Source organism: Crinia signifera, chromosome 6, assembly GCF_055691185.1.
Source record: "Crinia signifera chromosome 6, ASM5569118v1, whole genome shotgun sequence".
Taxonomy (NCBI): Eukaryota; Metazoa; Chordata; class Amphibia; order Anura; family Myobatrachidae; genus Crinia; species Crinia signifera.
The window spans coordinates 125,307,553-125,327,244 of record NC_139222.1 but is presented as its reverse complement, the minus strand read 5'-3'; the positions used below and the strand labels follow the sequence as shown (position 1 = coordinate 125,327,244).

The window sequence follows — 19,692 nt, the reverse complement described above, 5'->3', positions numbered from 1 at the left end:
CATTGCGAAGGTGCACTGTAAACAAAGCACCACATCGCAATTTTATTACATAGAGAAAACATAAAAAATAACACACAAGATAACAATTAAAAACAGGAGAAAATCTGCAAGCCAAATGATAGCAGACTGCATGAGAGAGAATTATTAGGTATATAGTAATACATATGAAATATGAAAAATACAGGAGCTGTATGCAAAATGGCAAAAAATTTGTGTACAATACCACACGCTAATAGTCCAGCAATTCATAAATAGCACCAGAGACCCGCATGCTCATTCAGCCCTTGTGGTGATAGAGTTCCTAAGCGATGGATCCACCCCGTCTCCCATCTAAGCAATTTCAAAGATCTATCACCACGTCTAATAGATGATGGGATATGATCGATGAGAATAAATCGTAATGATGCAATATTGTGGCCTGCCTGTAGAAAATGTTGTGTCACTGGAGTCCCTATCAAGCGCCATTTTAATAGAATGGCGATGCATTGCCATCCGTTCCCTAATTGTCCGGTCTGTCTTGCCCACATAGCTGTAGCCACATGGGTTAATAAGAAGGTATACAACATACTTTGTTGTACACGTAATCCTGTGTTTGATATAATACTTTTTCCAGGATCTAGGGTGCCAAAAATACGTTGAGGCAACCATAAACCTGCAGGTAAGACATCCCAAACATTTATAGCAACCATTCTTGCGAGCAAGAAAGGTGTCTGTATGTAACTGACTGCTGGTTAATCCTGTAATGTACTACCCAGTCAAAAATATTGCGCCCACGTTGATAACAGGGCGGAGTTTTGCTATCTGACAGACCAATTTTGGGGTCAGAAGTTATGACCGGCCACCATCTTTTCGCTGTCTTGCATATAACATTACTTTGGGTGTTGAAGTGATTCACCTAAGGCAAACGTACCCCAACAGGTTTTTTATTGTGTACCTTGAGCACATCACCCCTATCTATAGACATTGCCTTCTCCTTGGATGATAGCACGGAATCCCTATCATAACCACGATTAATAAACTTGGTTACCATGCAGTCCATTTGGACCTCAGCATCATCATTAGAACTGCACACCCTTTTCACCCTCAAAAACTGTGAATATGACAAACCATATTTCAGTAATTTCGGGTGAAAACTATTTGCATGTAATATGGTGTTTCGATCAGTTTCCTTAGAAGAAAGGTTAGTCTCACGGTGGCCAATCACACACCTTTACATCATGACCGGCAGTTTAACCTGCCAATCGCAGCATGTTTATGCTATTGAGCAGCGTATGTTTTTTATCAGACGCTGCATCATATATAGAACATTCACTACGGCCAATCAGACATTTTTACATATTGAAAGGCTGAAAAATATAAATATATATCGAGGTGGGGGGCGGCGGCACTCAGAAATGAAGAGGCAGACAGGCGGCATATGAATCCGACGTTTCAAAACCCTTAGGTTTTTTATCAAGGTGCAGCAAAGAACTGCACCTTGATAAAAAAAAAACTAAGGGTTTTGAAACGTCGGATTCATATGCCGCCTGTCTGCCTCTTCATTTCTGAGTGCCGCCACCCCCACCTCGATGTATCACTGAGCAGTGTCTGTACACTGTTCATGTCTGGAAGGCACCAGAGCTTGCTTCACATTCCTGCATCTAGCTGGCAGCTAGCCCTGGCTACCCTTGGAGTGCTAACCTCATGCATATGTGTGTGTATATATATATATATATATATATATATATATATATATATATATATATATATATGTATATATATATAATTTCCACAGGAGTAGCACAAAACCGCCAAGCACAAATACTTTGAAGGGTGCACATCCAAAGATCCCCAATGGGGTCCCCCATACACGATACAGCAGACGGCGGCACTCCCAGAAAAAAAGCAATATAGCACAGGTTTAATAAGACAACGTTTCAAGCTCCTTTCAATACCTCTTCATCAGATCACAAAAGCGCACATACAAATAGAACATATTTATACTCACATACCATCACCAAAAGTGCATCCAGCGTGGGAGCAACGGCCGGAGTCTTCCGCATCTGTCATCACAGGGCGTCGTACTACGTCACTCCGCACGGACGTAGATGCGGCACAACGTTCCGGCAGTCCCATTGCGAAGGTGCACTGTAAACAAAGCACCACATCGCAATTTTATTACATAGAGAAAACATAAAAAATAACACACAAGATAACAATTAAAAACAGGAGAAAATCTGCAAGCCAAATGATAGCAGACTGCATGAGAGAGAATTATTAGGTATATAGTAATACATATGAAATATGAAAAATACAGGAGCTGTATGCAAAATGGCAAAAAATTTGTGTACAATACCACACGCTAATAGTCCAGCAATTCATAAATAGCACCGGAGACCCGCATGCTCATTCAGCCCTTGTGGTGATAGAGTTCCTAAGCGATGGATCCACCCCGTCTCCCATCTAAGCAATTTCAAAGATCTATCACCACGTCTAATAGATGATGGGATATGATCGATGAGAATAAATCGTAATGATGCAATATTGTGGCCTGCCTGTAGAAAATGTTGTGTCACTGGAGTCCCTATCAAGCGCCATTTTAATAGAATGGCGATGCATTGCCATCCGTTCCCTAATTGTCCGGTCTGTCTTGCCCACATAGCTGTAGCCACATGGGTTAATAAGAAGGTATACAACATACTTTGTTGTACACGTAATCCTGTGTTTGATATAATACTTTTTCCAGGATCTAGGGTGCCAAAAATACGTTGAGGCAACCATAAACCTGCAGGTAAGACATCCCAAACATTTATAGCAACCATTCTTGCGAGCAAGAAAGGTGTCTGTATGTAACTGACTGCTGGTTAATCCTGTAATGTACTACCCAGTCAAAAATATTGCGCCCACGTTGATAACAGGGCGGAGTTTTGCTATCTGACAGACCAATTTTGGGGTCAGAAGTTATGACCGGCCACCATCTTTTCGCTGTCTTGCATATAACATTACTTTGGGTGTTGAAGTGATTCACCTAAGGCAAACGTACCCCAACAGGTTTTTTATTGTGTACCTTGAGCACATCACCCCTATCTATAGACATTGCCTTCTCCTTGGATGATAGCACGGAATCCCTATCATAACCACGATTAATAAACTTGGTTACCATGCAGTCCATTTGGACCTCAGCATCATCATTAGAACTGCACACCCTTTTCACCCTCAAAAACTGTGAATATGACAAACCATATTTCAGTAATTTCGGGTGAAAACTATTTGCATGTAATATGGTGTTTCGATCAGTTTCCTTAGAAGAAAGGTTAGTCTCACGGTGGCCAATCACACACCTTTACATCATGACCGGCAGTTTAACCTGCCAATCGCAGCATGTTTATGCTATTGAGCAGCGTATGTTTTTTATCAGACGCTGCATCATATATAGAACATTCACTACGGCCAATCAGACATTTTTACATATTGAAAGGCTGAAAAATATAAATATATATCGAGGTGGGGGGCGGCGGCACTCAGAAATGAAGAGGCAGACAGGCGGCATATGAATCCGACGTTTCAAAACCCTTAGGTTTTTTATCAAGGTGCAGCAAAGAACTGCACCTTGATAAAAAAAAAAAAGGGTTTTGAAACGTCGGATTCATATGCCGCCTGTCTGCCTCTTCATTTCTGAGTGCCGCCGCCCCCCACCTCGATGTATCACTGAGCAGTGTCTGTACACTGTTCATGTCTGGAAGGCACCAGAGCTTGCTTCACGTTCCTGCATCTAGCTGGCAGCTAGCCCTGGCTACCCTTGGAGTGCTAACCTCATGCATATGTGTGTGTATATATATATATATGTGTATATATATATATATATATATATATATATAATTTCCACGGGAGTAGCACAAAACCACCAAGCACAAATACTTTGAAGGGTGCACATCCAAAGATCCCCAATGGGGTCCCCCATACACGATACAGCAGACGGCGGCACTCCCAGAAAAAAAGCAATATAGCACAGGTTTAAGAAGACAACGTTTCAAGCTCCTTTCAATACCTCTTCATCAGATCACAAAAGCGCACATACAAATAGAACATATTTATACTCACATACCATCACCAAAAGTGCATCCAGCGCGGGAGCAACGGCCGGAGTCTTCCGCATCTGTCATCACAGGGCGTCGTACTACGTCACTCCGCAGGGACGTAGATGCGGCACGACGTTCCGGCAGTCCCATTGCCAAGGTGCACTGTAAGCAAAGCACCACATCGCAATTTTATTACATAGAGAAAACATAAAAAATAACACACAAGATAACAATTAAAAACACAAGCAGGAGAAAATCTGCAAGCCAAATGATAGCAGACTGCATGAGAGAGAATTATTAGGTATATAGTAATACATATGAAATATGAAAAATACAGGAGCTGTATGCAAAATGGCAAAAAATTTGTGTACAATACCACACGCTAATAGTCCAGCAACTCATAAATAGCACCGGAGACCCGCATGCTCATTCACCCCTTGTGGTGATAGAGTTCCTAAGCGATGGATCCACCCCGTCTCCCATCTAAGCAATTTCAAAGATCTATCACCACGTCTAATAGATGATGGGATCTGATCGATGAGAATAAATCGTTATGATGCAATATTGTGGCCTGCCTGTAGAAAATGTTGTGTCACTGGAGTCCCTATCAAGCGCCATTTTAATAGAATGGCGATGCATTGCCATTCGTTCCCTAATTGTCCGGTCTGTCTTGCCCACATAGCTGTAGCCACATGGGTTAATAAGAAGGTATACAACATACTTTGTTGTACACGTAATCCTGTGTTTGATATACTTTTTCCAGGATCTAGGGTGCCAAAAATACGTTGAGGCAACCATAAACCTGCAGGTAAGACATCCCAAACATTTATAGCAACCATTCTTGCGAGCAAGAAAGGTGTCTGTATGTAACTGACTGCTGGTTAATCCTGTAATGTACTACCCAGTCAAAAATATTGCGCCCACGTTGATAACAGGGCGGAGTTTTGCTATCTGACAGACCAATTTTGGGGTCAGAAGTTATGACCGGCCACCATCTTTTCGCTGTCTTGCATATAACATTACTTTGGGTGTTGAAGTGATTCACCTAAGGCAAACGTACCCCAACAGGTTTTTTATTGTGTACCTTGAGCACATCACCCCTATCTATAGACATTGCCTTCTCCTTGGATGATAGCACGGAATCCCTATCATAACCACGATTAATAAACTTGGTTACCATGTGGTCCATCTGGACCTCAGCATCATCATTAGAACTGCACACCCTTTTCACCCTCAAAAACTGTGAATATGATAAACCATATTTCAATGATTTCGGGTGAAAACTATTTGCATGTAATATGGTGTTTCGATCAGTTTCCTTAGAAGAAAGGTTAGTTGAGATAATACTTTCACATAACATCACTTTAACATCTAAAAAATTTACAGTAGTAGTACAATATGTAAATTTAATAGGGCAATTCGACTGGTTATGAGCCTGTAAGTAATCTTCGAGCACATCCACAGGTCCTGACCAGATCAAACAGGTCATCGATGAACCTGTTATCGCGCACACCAGGAACATCCAAGAAGATTTTGCGCTCCGCCTGCAGCATATAGGCGTTAGCGTACGATGGGGCCACATTGGACCCCATCGCACAGCCCGATAGCTGCAGGTAGAAGTCGCCATCATAGAGAAAACCTGTGCTATATTGCATTTTTTCTGGGAGTGCTGCCTCTGCTGTATCGTGTATGGGGGACCCCATTGGGGATCTTTGGATGTGCACCCTTCAAAGTATTTCAGTTTGTCGGTTTTATGCTGCTCCTGTGGATTATATATTTGGAAATCAGTTGTGCAGGCGCTGGTTTTCTGGAGCGTGAGCACCCGCAACCCATTAACCCTTTACTTGCTTATCAGTGGATTCTTCAGCTACCAATAATGGATTCCCAGGACTCGGGTCCAAGAAAGAAACACAATACACGTTTCTTTGTGCAACATTTCAGCGCCCGTAGCACTTTTATCAAGAACAACTTTACAAGTGAAAACACTCACCATTTATGAAGGAGCCCAGGTCCGGTGCTGGTCATGTTGCCATCCCCTTCAGTCCTCCCAGGACACAGCCCAGTCGCCCGGAAGTGACGCAGTGTCCCTGCTCCGGTTCCCTAGCAACCTAAGTATACAAACAAAGTGCAGTGTTTATTACGCTTACAATTCTAGTCGATGGTGCAAAAATACAATATGATGATACCAACATGTATCCATAAACTTATGTGCAAAATCATTCGCGTGCATTACATATATAATAGCGCTGCAGGGTTTCAGACTGTCTCGCAGCTTATATACCCTAACGGTTTGTTGCTAAATTGCTTCTGGTCATATCTTTGCATGTTAGAGCTATTCCTTATTAAAAATATATACGCTTCTGGCTACTCGATCGGTGGTGAGGATTTCTCCCACACATTGACTAAGGCGGGGGGGGTTGGACGGCGAGGAGGGCTTTTCCTTGCCGAAAAGAAGCCATCCTCGCCATACAGACCCGCCTCACTGTCGCATCGAGTACACCCCTTTGGGTTAGTTTACTTCCGTGGTTTTTAAATTCCTTCATCATATCAATGAACGTTTAAAATGTATTTAGCCATTGTTCAAGGCAATGTGCATAGGCACGCATTCTACTGCGCTGTTGGGCTGATTCAGAGGTGGTCACTGAGGGCACATCCACTTGAATAAAACAACCTACCACTTGCTCCATGGGTCCAGGCAGCGCAGCTGAACTGTCAATCAGTGGCTGCCCGGACCTGCGCCCCCCCCCCGTGCCGCATCCCTGTCCCCCAGCAGCCGGCTTGTCATAAGCTGGCACCGGGGACTTCATACAAAACCCAGAGGGGAGGGGGGAGGAGGAGGGAGCTGGAGGCTCCGCAGAGGGGAGGGAGCTGGGCAGCTCTGAAGCTGCCTGAGTTCAGTGATTGAACTCAGCAGCGCTGCCCGGCTGTTAACAGTGGAAATGACGAGAATTTTCCGGGCTTGCCAGACTGGGCAATGAGGCACAGCCTGGAAAATTCTCGGGATTGCCACTGAAGGGGTTAAACCATGACTGTTAAATTATGACATTGTGATGCACCCAATGGCCAGTATCTAATTAGCCACACCTATTAGCATTGGGCACTTATCAGGGGTTTGGTTTGCCTGTCTCAGGCATGTGACACCAAATCCCCGAAATGTCTAATCAGAAGCTACGATCACTACCTCGGAAACAGAGGCTTTTGGGTAGCCTGTGACGGTAAATTCCTGATTTCGCCATGTGGTAAAATTGGCACTTGTATTTGGATATCGGCTTTTTATTTCTAGATTTTGTTGTACAGTAACTACACTTTTGGTGAGCATGCCCTAAAGGTTATTCCCATTAAACAATTGTGGCATTTTGCTATTGGAAAAGGCCCAAAGACGAATGCTCTTCTCACCCTTCTTTGTGCAGCTTGTTGTTACTAGTTTGTATTTGAATTTTTATCTAGTACTGTTTATTCTGTAATCCTTCTTGTGGAGAGAACCCATATTTTATTACTTATTTAAATATAGAAAAAGGTTCAGCACATTCCTTCTATAAAATGTTTATGTCCAGCATTATGTGTGCTGAATTTTCTAGCAATCCGTTTTGACACGAGCCTCAATTTTTCCATTATATTTTTTTTTTCTACCACAGCAAATATTGGCACCCAAACAGCTGGCGCTCGGACCCAGGTTAACCCATCAGTTATGCGAACAATGCCACAGTATAAGTATTCGTGCTCTGTGAGGAATGTACAGCCAATGGGGAATACGGCACACTATCAACAGGCACTGTATTAAATCTTTTTTTATGTCTATATATTTTCTTATTGTCTTGTCGTATTCCTTGATCCAGATTATTCAAAGAATACCCTAGAAGTTTTTTTTTTAAAGCAACGCTAAATGAGTGTGATGAAAAGTTTCTCAAACCAGGGTACTTGCTGTAATTAATCATAAAATAGTGTGTGCGTCATAAACATTTTGTTTACAAGCCGTTATAGTCATTAATAGGTTTCCTTACGAAAGCAATAGCGCAGAGTGGCTGCCTGCCATTGGGTACTAAGGTGAAAAAAGCTTGAGAAACATTGAACTGAAGAATATGAATTACTTTTATATTTCGTAGGTCCTTGCAGCTGCCAGACTTTGGGGTGTATTCAATGCTCTGACGGCGCGCAGTGCCAATAGCTCACCATCAGAGTACTCAATGGTCTCCCCTTCACTCCCCGTTTCCACCAAGCTGGTTCATTTCAGCAAGGTGGAAACGGCGGACTCGCTGCATTTGCGAGTTTAAGGGGATCGATGGTGAGGATTTTTCCCACACATTGACTAAGGCAAGGGGGGTTGGATGGCGAGGAGGGCTTTTCCTTGCCGAAAATAAGCCATCCTCGCCGTACAGACCCGCCTCACTGTCGCATTGAATATACCCCTTTGGGTTAGTTTACTTCCGTGGTTTTTAAATTCCTTCATCATATCAATGAACATTTAAAATGTATTTAGCCATTGTTCAAGGCAATGTGCATAGGCACGCATTCTACTGCGCTGTGGGGCTGATTCAGATGTGGTCACTAAGGGCACACCCACTTGCATACACAGCAGCTATTTCCAAGTATGCAAACGCCACAGGAAGCGTATTGTGAAAAAAATGCCCTGTTGTGTAGCTTCCATGATCCTCCTCTGCTGCATTCAAAGGTGTAACTTAGATCAACAACACAACCATCTATCACTGCAGTTCAGAGTGTGCAGCTGCCTGTACCAGTGAAACTGCTTCTGAGGATGAAATCAATGCTGTTAAAATGCTGTTTTCTGCAATGCTCTATTTACCCGCTCTGTAACATTTGCAGACTGTCAATTTGGCTGCGACGTCAAGGGCATTGCAACCCGCGCAACACAACATCACTGCTCATACACAGTCCTAAAAACACTGGTCCGTTGTGACCTATTCTTAAGTGCACGAGGGGCTAAATCAGACCCTGAGTACATGGAAAAATGTGAATTTCTTCTTCGGGTTCCATGGTCCCACAGGGTGACATTGGGGTTGTAGGCGATTCAGAGGACCATGGCACCAATCAGCAAAGCTTTCAGGTTTCCCAGGATGCTCGGCTCCTCTTCCATATAACCCCCCCTCCATGCCTAGCTCATCCGTTGTTCGGTTGGTGCCAGCAGGAGCTGGAGCACCATTATGTTTTTTGTATGTTTTACACTGTGCAGCATTACCACTGCTGGGCTGCCTGCACTGTCTGTCACACTGATGACAGCGTGGCAGCTCCGTCCCCCTGCCGGTGCCGAAACTCCCCCATGACCCTGGTCAAGAGGGCTATGCAGTGAGATGGAGCCCGGCGCCTAGCACCACCGGAAACCGGTAACCTCCGACAGCGTGGCTGGAGCACAGGGACAGGTAAGGCTCTCTGTGAGAGCACTAAATCGCTGTTCTGCTGCGCACCGGGGAGACGTGCTGCAGCAGCTGGTGTGGACACTGCTGCTTGCGGCAGGGACTCCACTAGACCACCAGGGCATTGAGCACAGGCTGGGTGTAATCACTCATTGTTCATAGGGCTCCTTAGAACCAGGTGGGGTAAGACCAGCATACAGGGGAGGCTGTTCCAGCCTGTAGTTCCCTCCCCAGGCTTTGGGCGTCGATTCACTACAGGTGTCTAGTCCTCAAACTGATTGAAAACTCTGCTCCTCTCTCAGAGACACATGCAACCAGACTCAGCATGCAGCAGCAAGTCTCCTGGAGTGTGGATACAGTCTCCCCTGTAAAACCGTCCACAAGCTGTGAATGCTTTTACAGGCACCCATATGCAGCTGGTCCTTTGGGACTTAAGGATGGATTGGGCAGTGAAATCATCCCAAATCGTGTGTGCAGACATCCCATCCGATCCGATGCGTGGTACCGTGCGGGTCGGGAGGTCGGACGGGCTGCACATAAGATTTGGTAAATCTTATGTGCAGCCTGGAGGCGGGCAGGGGACGCGGTGTATGGGAAGCAGGGAACACCACTTAGGTGAGTTTGTGTCTTTGTGGGATTTTGAAATTGTGAGAATTCTAAGGATACCTTTATGGTAACGTCTTCAAGTAAGATTAGGTGAGCTCCGCATGGTTTTTAACCGAGAAGAATTGTCTCCCCTAATATAGGAATTTTTTCCTTCTATGTTTGGAGATTACACACAGGAAAAGGGGACTAGCACTGACTTAGTAGTGACTTAGACTTATTCTGAATTCTATGAACCAACAGTCACAATAGTTATTGACTTTTAGTGTCCTAAAGCATTTCATAGGTTGGTGGTGCTCCCATGAGTCATAATACAGATACTTATGTACAAACGAAGAAAAAGATGACTCTTTGTTGGGGCACAACTTTAGTTAAAATATGTAATTTTTTAATGATATACGTTAAAATTTAGGACTCACTGAAAAACCTCCAAAACTAGTATGACTTACAATAGTCTCTTAAGGAAAGAACAAGTGGTATCTATCTATATATATAGGACAGAGCAGAATAGAATAGTGTGACAATATGTCAAAATGTCAATGAAGAAAGTGAAAATATGTGTCAGCCTCGGTCAGACATGATCTCAATATGGGGATATTCTCCCATGAGACATATAGATAGCCTGGCTGATTTTTTATTTTTATAAATTTATTTGTGACGAAAAAATGTGAAAAAAACCTTAATTTAGTCTTTATAATAAATTCTAAAAAAAGGTATCATCTGGGATCATACATTTATGGCGAGATATAATGATTTTGTTATGGCTGTCACGTGGGTAACCACAGTGTATATCACTGTGGTACCGGGTGGCTTAAGCTTATGTTTAATTCATAAACAGTTGTACAGATGTGTGCATTGCTTAGATAATTCATTCATAGACTGAGTACAAATATAGAGTGGAGAGTGGGAATAGATACAGATTGTTCTCTCTGGTCTCAAATCATTCCTGCTTTTCAGCCGTGTGTCTCTAGGACAGTGAACGAGCCGAATGAGCGGGTGATCTGTATTGAGACCAAAATGATGAGAACAAATAGAAGGAAGGAAAGTGGGGATCTGCTGTTGATTTCCAGTATCCCGTGTCACCCCTGTTGGTTAGGACCAGCGCATGGGATCAAACAGTCACTGGATTCAATGAGAGTCCCCTAATAAGAGGAGGGTTAATTCCCTATCCAGGGGTATATTGTATTTGATTATCATCAAACGTTGATACGTTTTATACAACTCCTCTATACATATATTACTACTTATTCAGTTTCCCCACATGAATATCGTGAGTCTATAATTCCCACAGCACAATTTCAATACAGGTGCAGATAAAAAGCATAAATCCACTCTATCAATTTGTTAACAGCCAAATGTCATTAAAGTTACTTATCATATGAGAAGCTCTGCATCTTTGTGCCACAAATGGCAGCCTCCCTACCGTGACAGCCACTCCTGCCTGGACGCTCGTTTCGCCTGTGCTTGTTCACCAGTATCTGCTATATGTCAGGCAGCGTCTATTTGTACCACTGAGCTTTTGCGGGGAAATAGCACTGCTGTTTCTATTGGTCAAACCCCCTTCACACCTCCTACGCTCATTGTAGGTTCTGGTAGTCTGTCTCTTGCGACTGCCTATCTACTATGGGTCACGTAACGGGTGTTTACATGGTTGCCATGGACGCAATCCTCTGTTCCATACTTGGTCACATGACCTAAGACTGCGTCTCCAACCACGGCAACAGCTTCCATGTCTGAGGTCTCATGCGTGTATTCGTATGCATGCTCTTGTCATAGCTTTACCTCCATTACGTGGTTGCTATGGACGTGATCCTCTATTACGTATTTGGTCACATGACCCAGGGCAGAGTCCCCACCCATGGGAACAATTTCCGTAGCTGTGATCCCGTACGTATATTCGTAATTCTTGGGGGCGCCGTAACCAGGGTTACCTGCAATGTATCTCCATATTCCCATACCTTTGATAATTACACCTATGATTACATAGATTATTTGTGGGACAAATAACTCGCTGCCTTGTACCATTATTTTGTTTGTCATATCCTAGGTAATTTTACCTTACTTGCTTTTTCTCCTTTTCTCTCTCTTTTTTTATACCGATAAAAATGCCTAATTGTATAGTTTTTTATTATTTTCTGCATCTTCTGTATTCTATATTTACTATATTTTCTGCATCCTCTTTTTGGGAGATCTGTTCTGTGACAGACCAGGTGAGTTTTCATCTGTTTGCTTTTCTTAACAGATGGGACTTTTTACAACTATATACAAAGTTGTTATGGGATTTATTTCCTGGTAGAGTTGTTGCATTTATTTCTTTTAGGGGTTTTATCATTTTATCTGGACACCATTCCACATGTTTTTACTGGGACTATGCAGATGGAATGACTTTAAATGAGTTGAATAATTATTTCTTAAGGTGAGTGAAAATTTAGTAAAATTTAAATATAGATTGGATTAAAATGAGGTGAAAATTACTTCAAAGGTATGTGATAATAAGTGAAAAAATGAAATGCCAAACACAGTGCAAGAACTAAAACTGACCATACCCCCAAGAAAAAGGGGTACCCCAAAATCGGCAGTGAGGAAGTTATTGTGTATGAAATGTTTGTATACAATTACGTGTTTACTGTGTATTATACGGGTTCCATATATACACTTTTTTATGTATAGCTAAAAAGAGCTACGTGTCTCTAATGGACTGGTGCTTTATCAAGTGCCTAAGGAAGTGTCCTTATGTGGTGACTTAATGTGCATATTATCTTACTGAGGAAAAGTGTCTATAAAGAGGCTTATGAAGTGACTAGTGTCAGATTTAACTCTCTGCTATAGGCCCCCAGATCAGGAATCTGACTTCAGAGGTTGTTTTGTATATAACTGGGGTTGTCCAGATGATATTTCTGTAGCCATATTATTCACAGGAATGCTTGATAATTTATATACTCATTAAGTCCATGAGGTGACAGGGCATTGAGCAGAAAGGTCCATTCACTCTCCCTCTGCAATATATTTTTCTGGAGGTCTCCCCCTCTAATGCCTAGTTTTACTCGCTCAAGGCCGATGACTCTTGTTCCCTTAAATTAGTTTTTGTGATGTCTGTGATAGTGACGAGCAACTGATGTTAGTTTTTTGAGTTTCGCTAGATCTGATACGGAATTCCTTACCGAACCTGCATGCTCTAGAATTCTTTGTTTCAAAGTCCTGGTTGTCATTCCGACATATTTCATGTCACATGGGCAGATTATGCAATATACGACCCCTGTAGATTTACAGTTGATGTATTGTCGAATCTTGAGTTTATTGCCATATCTGTCTTGCACTTCTCCACATTTTAGCATGTATTCACATGCTTTGCAGTCTCCGCAAGCATAGGACCCCTCCGCAATGTCCAATTTCTGGCGATGCTTCACGAAGTGGCTATGGACCAGTTCGTCCCTCAGATTTTTTGAGCGACGCCAGCTCATGGCTACCTTTGGGTCCAAAATTCTGGATAGATCTTCATCTAACAATAGAATTGGCCAATGTTCCTGAATAATCCGCTGTATTTCTTTCCATTCATTACAATAGTTGCCTACGAATCTGATCTTATTGGTATTCATCCTCTCTTTCTTCTTTTGGAAGACTAGAGATTCCCTATTGGTTTGGGTAACTGTCCTCTTTGCCCTCTTTATGGATCTGTTACTATATCCCCTATCACGTAGTCTTTTTGTTAGATCTCAACATTGCTCCTCAAAGACTTTCTGGTCTGAGCAGTTTCTCCGCACACGTAAGAATTCCCCCCTTTGATTTTGAAATTGTGAGAATTCTAAGGATACCTTTATGGGAACGTCTTCAAGTAAGATTAGGTGAGCTCCGCATGGTTTTTAACCGAGAAGAATTGTCTCCCCTAATATAGGAATTTTTTCCTTCTATGTTTGGAGATTAGGAACAACATTTCTCCAAATAGAAAGGATCTCTGCATGAATCCTGGGAACAGCGCAGTGAAATTGCATTTCTTTTGTGTCCATTTTGTATTTGGGTTTGGTATCCCATTTACTTCTCCCTGCTGCAGTTCTTGTATAAGCGCAGGTGGCTTGGTAACATTTTTGTATTTAGCGTTCGTAGAATCCCGGTCCTTGCAAGGCGTATGGTCCAAGCTGGAAACACGCCTGTCTGTCAATGTCCTGGAGCTTTGAGCAGTGTACAACGCTCTTGTTCACTCACAGGATCTTCTTCATGGCAAACCGGTACAAGTCCAGGTCAGACAATGCCACAACAGTGGCATACATAAACCATCAGGCAGGCACCTACAGCGCAGTAGCTATGCCCGAATTGTGTCCAAAATCCTCACTTGGGTGGAACACCACCTACTGGCACTGTCAGCGGTGTTCATACTAGGAATTGACGTTATTAGTAGGAAGCAACAGCGGTCAGTACAGCAGCCGTTCAGGTTGCCACTATGACCGGACCTGCTCAGTCAGAGTCCTTGTCTACACCCAGACCTTCAGCGCCTGTCTTTAATGGTGTGGCGCTTGAAACTGCCAAAGAGAAAGGGTTTTCTGCAATGGTCATCAAAACAATGATCAAAGCACGCATTCCCACATTGGCAAGGATATACTACAGGGTCTGGCACACTTATTTCTCCTGGTGTGCATCCCGCAAGTATGACACGTGTTCAAAACTAAGAGTCCTTGTTTTTCTACAGAGAGGTTTAAGTTTAAGGTTAGCCTCGCTTAAGGTGCATATCTCGGCTCTGTCCATCTGGTTTCAAAGGAAGATTGCTTCTCTTCCAGATATATATACTTTCATCCAGGTTGTCATACATATACAACCACCATATGTTCCATACAACGACACCATGGGACTTGTCCCTGGTGTTACAGGCTCTGGCCAAACCTCCCTTCAAACCACTTTGCTCTGTAAAATATAAGTTGCTCACAGCTAAGACTGTGTTCCTTTTGGCAATAGCGTCTGCCAGACGCTATCAGATTTGTCTGCCTTTTCATGCAGACCTCCCTTTCTGATTTTCCATCTGGATAGGGTGGTGCTAAGAACCGAAGCTTCCCACCTGCCAAAAGTAGTCTTCAAGTTTCACATCAACCAGGAGATAGTGGTCGCCACGCTCATTTCGGATGTTCTCTCTCCGGCTGATGTCCTTGGATGTGGTTAGGGCTCTAACTATATATCTGAACCGCACTTCGATCAGGAAATCAGGCACCCTCTTTGTACTATATGGTTTCACAATAAGGGTTGGCCAGCGAGCAAACTGTCGCTCACTGGATTTGTATGGTCATTCAGCAAGCTGATCTCCGTCTACCATTGTCAATAAATGCACATTCCACCAAATCGGTAGGTCCGTCATGGGCGCATGCCATGGGGTGTCCGCTGAACAACTGTGCAAGGATGCAACATGGTAATCTGTTAATACCTTTACAAAGTTCTATGCATTTGACACGTTTGCCTCCCAGGATGCTTCCTTTTGTCGTCTGACAGCCGGGTACCCTCCCTTGAGTACTGCTTTTGGATATCCCCAATGTCACCCTGTGGGACCATGGAACCCGAAGAAGAAAACGAGAGTTATGGTCATGGAGAGTTACTCTCTTTCTTCCGGGTTCATGATACCCACAGGGTGACATTGGGGTTGTAGGCGGTTCAGAGGACCGTGGCACCAATCAGCGCAGCTTTCAGTTTTCCCAGGATGCATGGCTCCTCTCCCATATAACCCCGCCTCCATGCCTAGCTCATCAGTTTGTTAGCCAGCCAATAGTAGGAAGTGGAGAAGAAAGAAAATAGACAAGAGCATGCCAATTAGGGTGGCCAATCCCGGGATCGGCGGGATCCCGGGATTTGGCCCCAAAATTGCTGGGATTTGAATCCCGGGATTGGAGCTTTCAATCCCGGGATTTCGGGATTAGATTAGTCTAATGCTGGGCAGCGTCTGAGCACTCGCTCAGACGCTGCCAGGCTGCTTCGTTCTGTCCCCGATCATGCACAGCTCAGACGCGCAGCATGATGTGGTCAGAGGTCACGCTGCGCGTCATACTGTGCAGCCAGTAAAGGCCCCGCACCGCCGCTCCCTACTACCGGATGCTCTTCGCCGCTGCCTGTGACCAGAGACTCCCTGCCGCTGTGACTGTGTGTGGCCGGGAGAGGTCGGGCAGCGAGCGAGTTGTGACACCGGAGGTGTAGCGCTGCAGCCTGCACAGCGTGACCCATTGGTCACGCTGCGCAGGCTGCAGTACTGAACCCGCTCGCCGCCCGGCTTCTCCCGGCTGCACAGTGACATACCGGCGCGTCACACCAGCAGCCTGCTTCCATTCTGCTGCCGCCTGCCCCTCTCAAAAGTAAGGCAATGTGGGAGAGAGGGGGGTGGTTTATTTAATGCCCAGTGATTTTCCTCCCCAAAAATGGCGTGTGGATGCGCCTATAGTGCTTGTCTGCACCTAGCTCCCAAGAAGGGATGCCAATCCCGGGATCCCAGGAATCCCGGGATTGAGCATTTTTCAATCCCGAATCCCGGGATTGAAAAAATGCTCCGGGATTGGCATCCCTAATGCCAATGCACTTACTCACACATAGAGCGAAGGAGGACCTGACTAAGGTCGTGGAAGTCGCAATTTGTGTATCACAAAGATATACCACAGGCTTTATTAAGAGTGGGTGCCCTGTGGGTACCATGAACCTCGAAGAAAGAGAGTTAACCTAAGGTAGGTCTACCATAAACTCTTGTTATTCATTTGTATGCAGAGTTTGTGCACACTTGTACCAAGGGGTGCCAACAGCTTTGCCAGTACAGGGTGGGGGATATACCAATGCATATGTTACGTGCAGCTGTGCACTCCACACAAGAGGTTCTGGTTAGCACTGGCTGGCGATTTGACTAGATCTTGACTACATGTAGTCAAGATCTAGTATGGCGATTAGTGATGCACAGGACCACGCTTGACTAGATCTTGACTACATGTAGTCAAGATCTAGTCTGGCGATTAGTGATGCACAGGACCAAGCATCGCCATCGCTCAGGGGGCATACATAGTGATCATGCTTAATTTCAAAGTGATCTAGTGAGATCACTTACAAAATGGGCTAAAAGCGCCTCGTGTGTAGGCCCCTTAAAACTGCATCCGTTTGCTTCACTATTCATTTTGGAGCTTTTTCAAAATATCAAAATAAATGGAAAATGAACTGTCCCTCATATAACATTTAGTCTAGCTAAAATATTCTCAACATTAACCATTTGATCAAGAACAACTGATGTACTGGATGGAAAAAGGCTTATACTATCAAGTGACCTGCTGGAATACTATGGCAGACTGTTTGGAGTCCTTTCTGGAAAACTCGCCCATTCTTATACCTTTGGTATTAAGTGCTGAAGATTATTTGGCTCGATGGAAACTTGTAGCTATACCCTGGGGATACGGTCGCTAGGTCAACACTATGAAGGTAGACATACATTAGGTCGACCACTGAAGGTCGACAGGGCTTAGGTTGACACATGGGAAGGGTTGGATGGTCGACACAAGCATTAGGTCGACAATGGGAAGGTTGACAGTTTACAGGGTGTTATGAGTTTTTCATCTTTTTTCCCCCCAAAACAGGCGGTATTTCATACCCCACCATCCACAAGGCCGTGTAGGGAGAATATAATAGTGGGGCAGGGCAGTGAGGCAACATGCCCGAAGCATGGCCCTGTCAACCTAATGTATGTTGGCCTATGTGGTGTCAACCCATACCAGCCTGGATCGTGCACAACAATGCAGCTGCAATATCAGTGAGGTTGTTCAAGTGTTTGAGGTGATCTTGAAGAGATTGGACACCACAGCAATGAAGTAAAGATGGCAAAGGCAAAAGATAAAATTGCACTCACAGATGCCCACTTTCTAGCTAATCTACTTGATCCTAGGAACAGGGGAAAAAGCTTAGTCCTGATGAAATTGAGACTGCTATAGAGTTTGCTCATGCTAATCATTGTCAAATTATGCTGGTCATCATCAACTTTTGTGCATCCATGAAACAATTTGCACCATATATGTTTGAAGTGGACACTTTATGCCAAGTATCTCCTCTAGCCTGGTTGATGTCTTGGTAGACAATTCTATAGTAAATCTTCTGTTCTCCTCAGTTTCATCAAGTGCAGGAATTTAAAGGATTTTTTCAAAGTACGGTTTTATACAATCCAAAACGCGCAACGGAAAAGCAGCTAAGCTGGTTGCATGCTACAGAGGCTTCTCCACTGATGACAAAAATGAGGATGTGGACAAAGACATGTACATGTTTGACTCAGACTCAAACAACTGATTGAGTGAAATTCAGAGACTAATTGTACTTCTTGATGCAACTGTTCAGTGTGTATTTATTCTATTACTGTGTTCATTTTGTTACTGTTCTCGCTTAAAAAATTGTTCATGGATTACTAAAAACATTTTTTTTAAATACTTATGCAACCCTGCTTCCAAGACACCCATGAGGTGGTTGATCAGTGTCATATTTTTTTCTTTTTTTGTGGGGTATTATCACTATCTCTGAACTACTCTCCAGTTGACAGTGTAGTTCCGACCAAACTAAATACAAGGAAACTAGTGACTGCTTAGCGTGGGTAAGCAGAACTGTAGCGGTAGAGTATGAATTTAGAGTGGAGGAAATCACTGCAGTGACACACTGTGTCTCCAGAAACTTACCAGTGGCAACGGGTACAAGAGTTTTCTCTTTTTTTTTTGTGCAGGTCGCTGTCAACTGATGATATAGTATCTGGCTCCATTGGCACGTTATGATACATTTCACCCCATTTAGGTTAGTGAGGATGGATGCTGGATGACGCTCCGACAGGGGGGATACCGACAGTCAGTATCCCGATCTCGGAATCCCAACTGCTGGTGCTCCGACGGGGTATCCCGACTCACAGGGGCTATTCTTCCTTGTCCCACAGAGGGAGTATAGAACCTGTGGCGAGCCACTGAGCCGGCAGCTTGCTGAGCGCATTGAACCCACAAGGGGCTTCATTGCACTCGCCCCCGTCGGAGCACCGGCAGTCGGGATTCCCCCTGTTGGAGCGCCATACCACACCTGTTAAGATAGGGTGGCTTTGGTTATCAGGAAGCCCTAACAAGAGGATGGCAGCGATGTGATGAGGATGACCGATAATGTTGTGCCTAGTTGCAACTTAACACCTAATTTCACCCCTGTCTGTGTAGCCTAGCCTTTTAGTGCTGTAGTTAGCATTGTTACGATGTCCCTCTTAATTCTGTATTCAGTATTAGTTACATTTTTTGAAGGTGTATGCATTTAATCACAAGACCTTACTTTCTGTAGTACTGTTAGAGCCAGATTAAATAATGGAGCTGCAGCTCCAGACCCCCCATCAAAATAGGCCCACATGATTACTGTGGAGTTTAAGTCAGAAAAATTTATTTTCCTGTCACCACAGCAATTGGCCATCTGAAGCCCAGCTGACTTACTGTATGGCCCATTTCAGACCCGAATGCAGGGCAAATCTGTACTCCAAATGTCACTGTCTGTTAGCATGTGTGTCAGCATTTGTCCATGTGTCAGTGTTGGCATGTCAGTGTCTGTGTGTCAGTATATGTGTAAAAGTTTGTCGGTCTTTCAGTGTCAGCATCTGTTAAGGTGATAGCATCTCTTTGTCAGTATCCATGTGTACAAACGCATAACTATTATACCGGTGGAGT

The 19,692-nt window shown here is 43.9% G+C and overlaps 1 protein-coding gene across 2 annotated transcripts in view; it reads left to right on the top strand.

Moving 5' to 3' along the window:
• Positions 1-19,692, top strand: part of LOC146008105 (embryonic polyadenylate-binding protein) — a 155,314-nt gene that overhangs the window by 112,022 nt on the left and 23,600 nt on the right. For both annotated transcript variants that reach the window (XM_083147041.1, XM_083147042.1), the window contains exon 12: positions 7,694-7,827. In XM_083147041.1, coding sequence (XP_083003167.1) covers positions 7,694-7,827 — 134 coding nt within the window. The remainder of the gene's footprint in view (positions 1-7,693; positions 7,828-19,692) is intronic.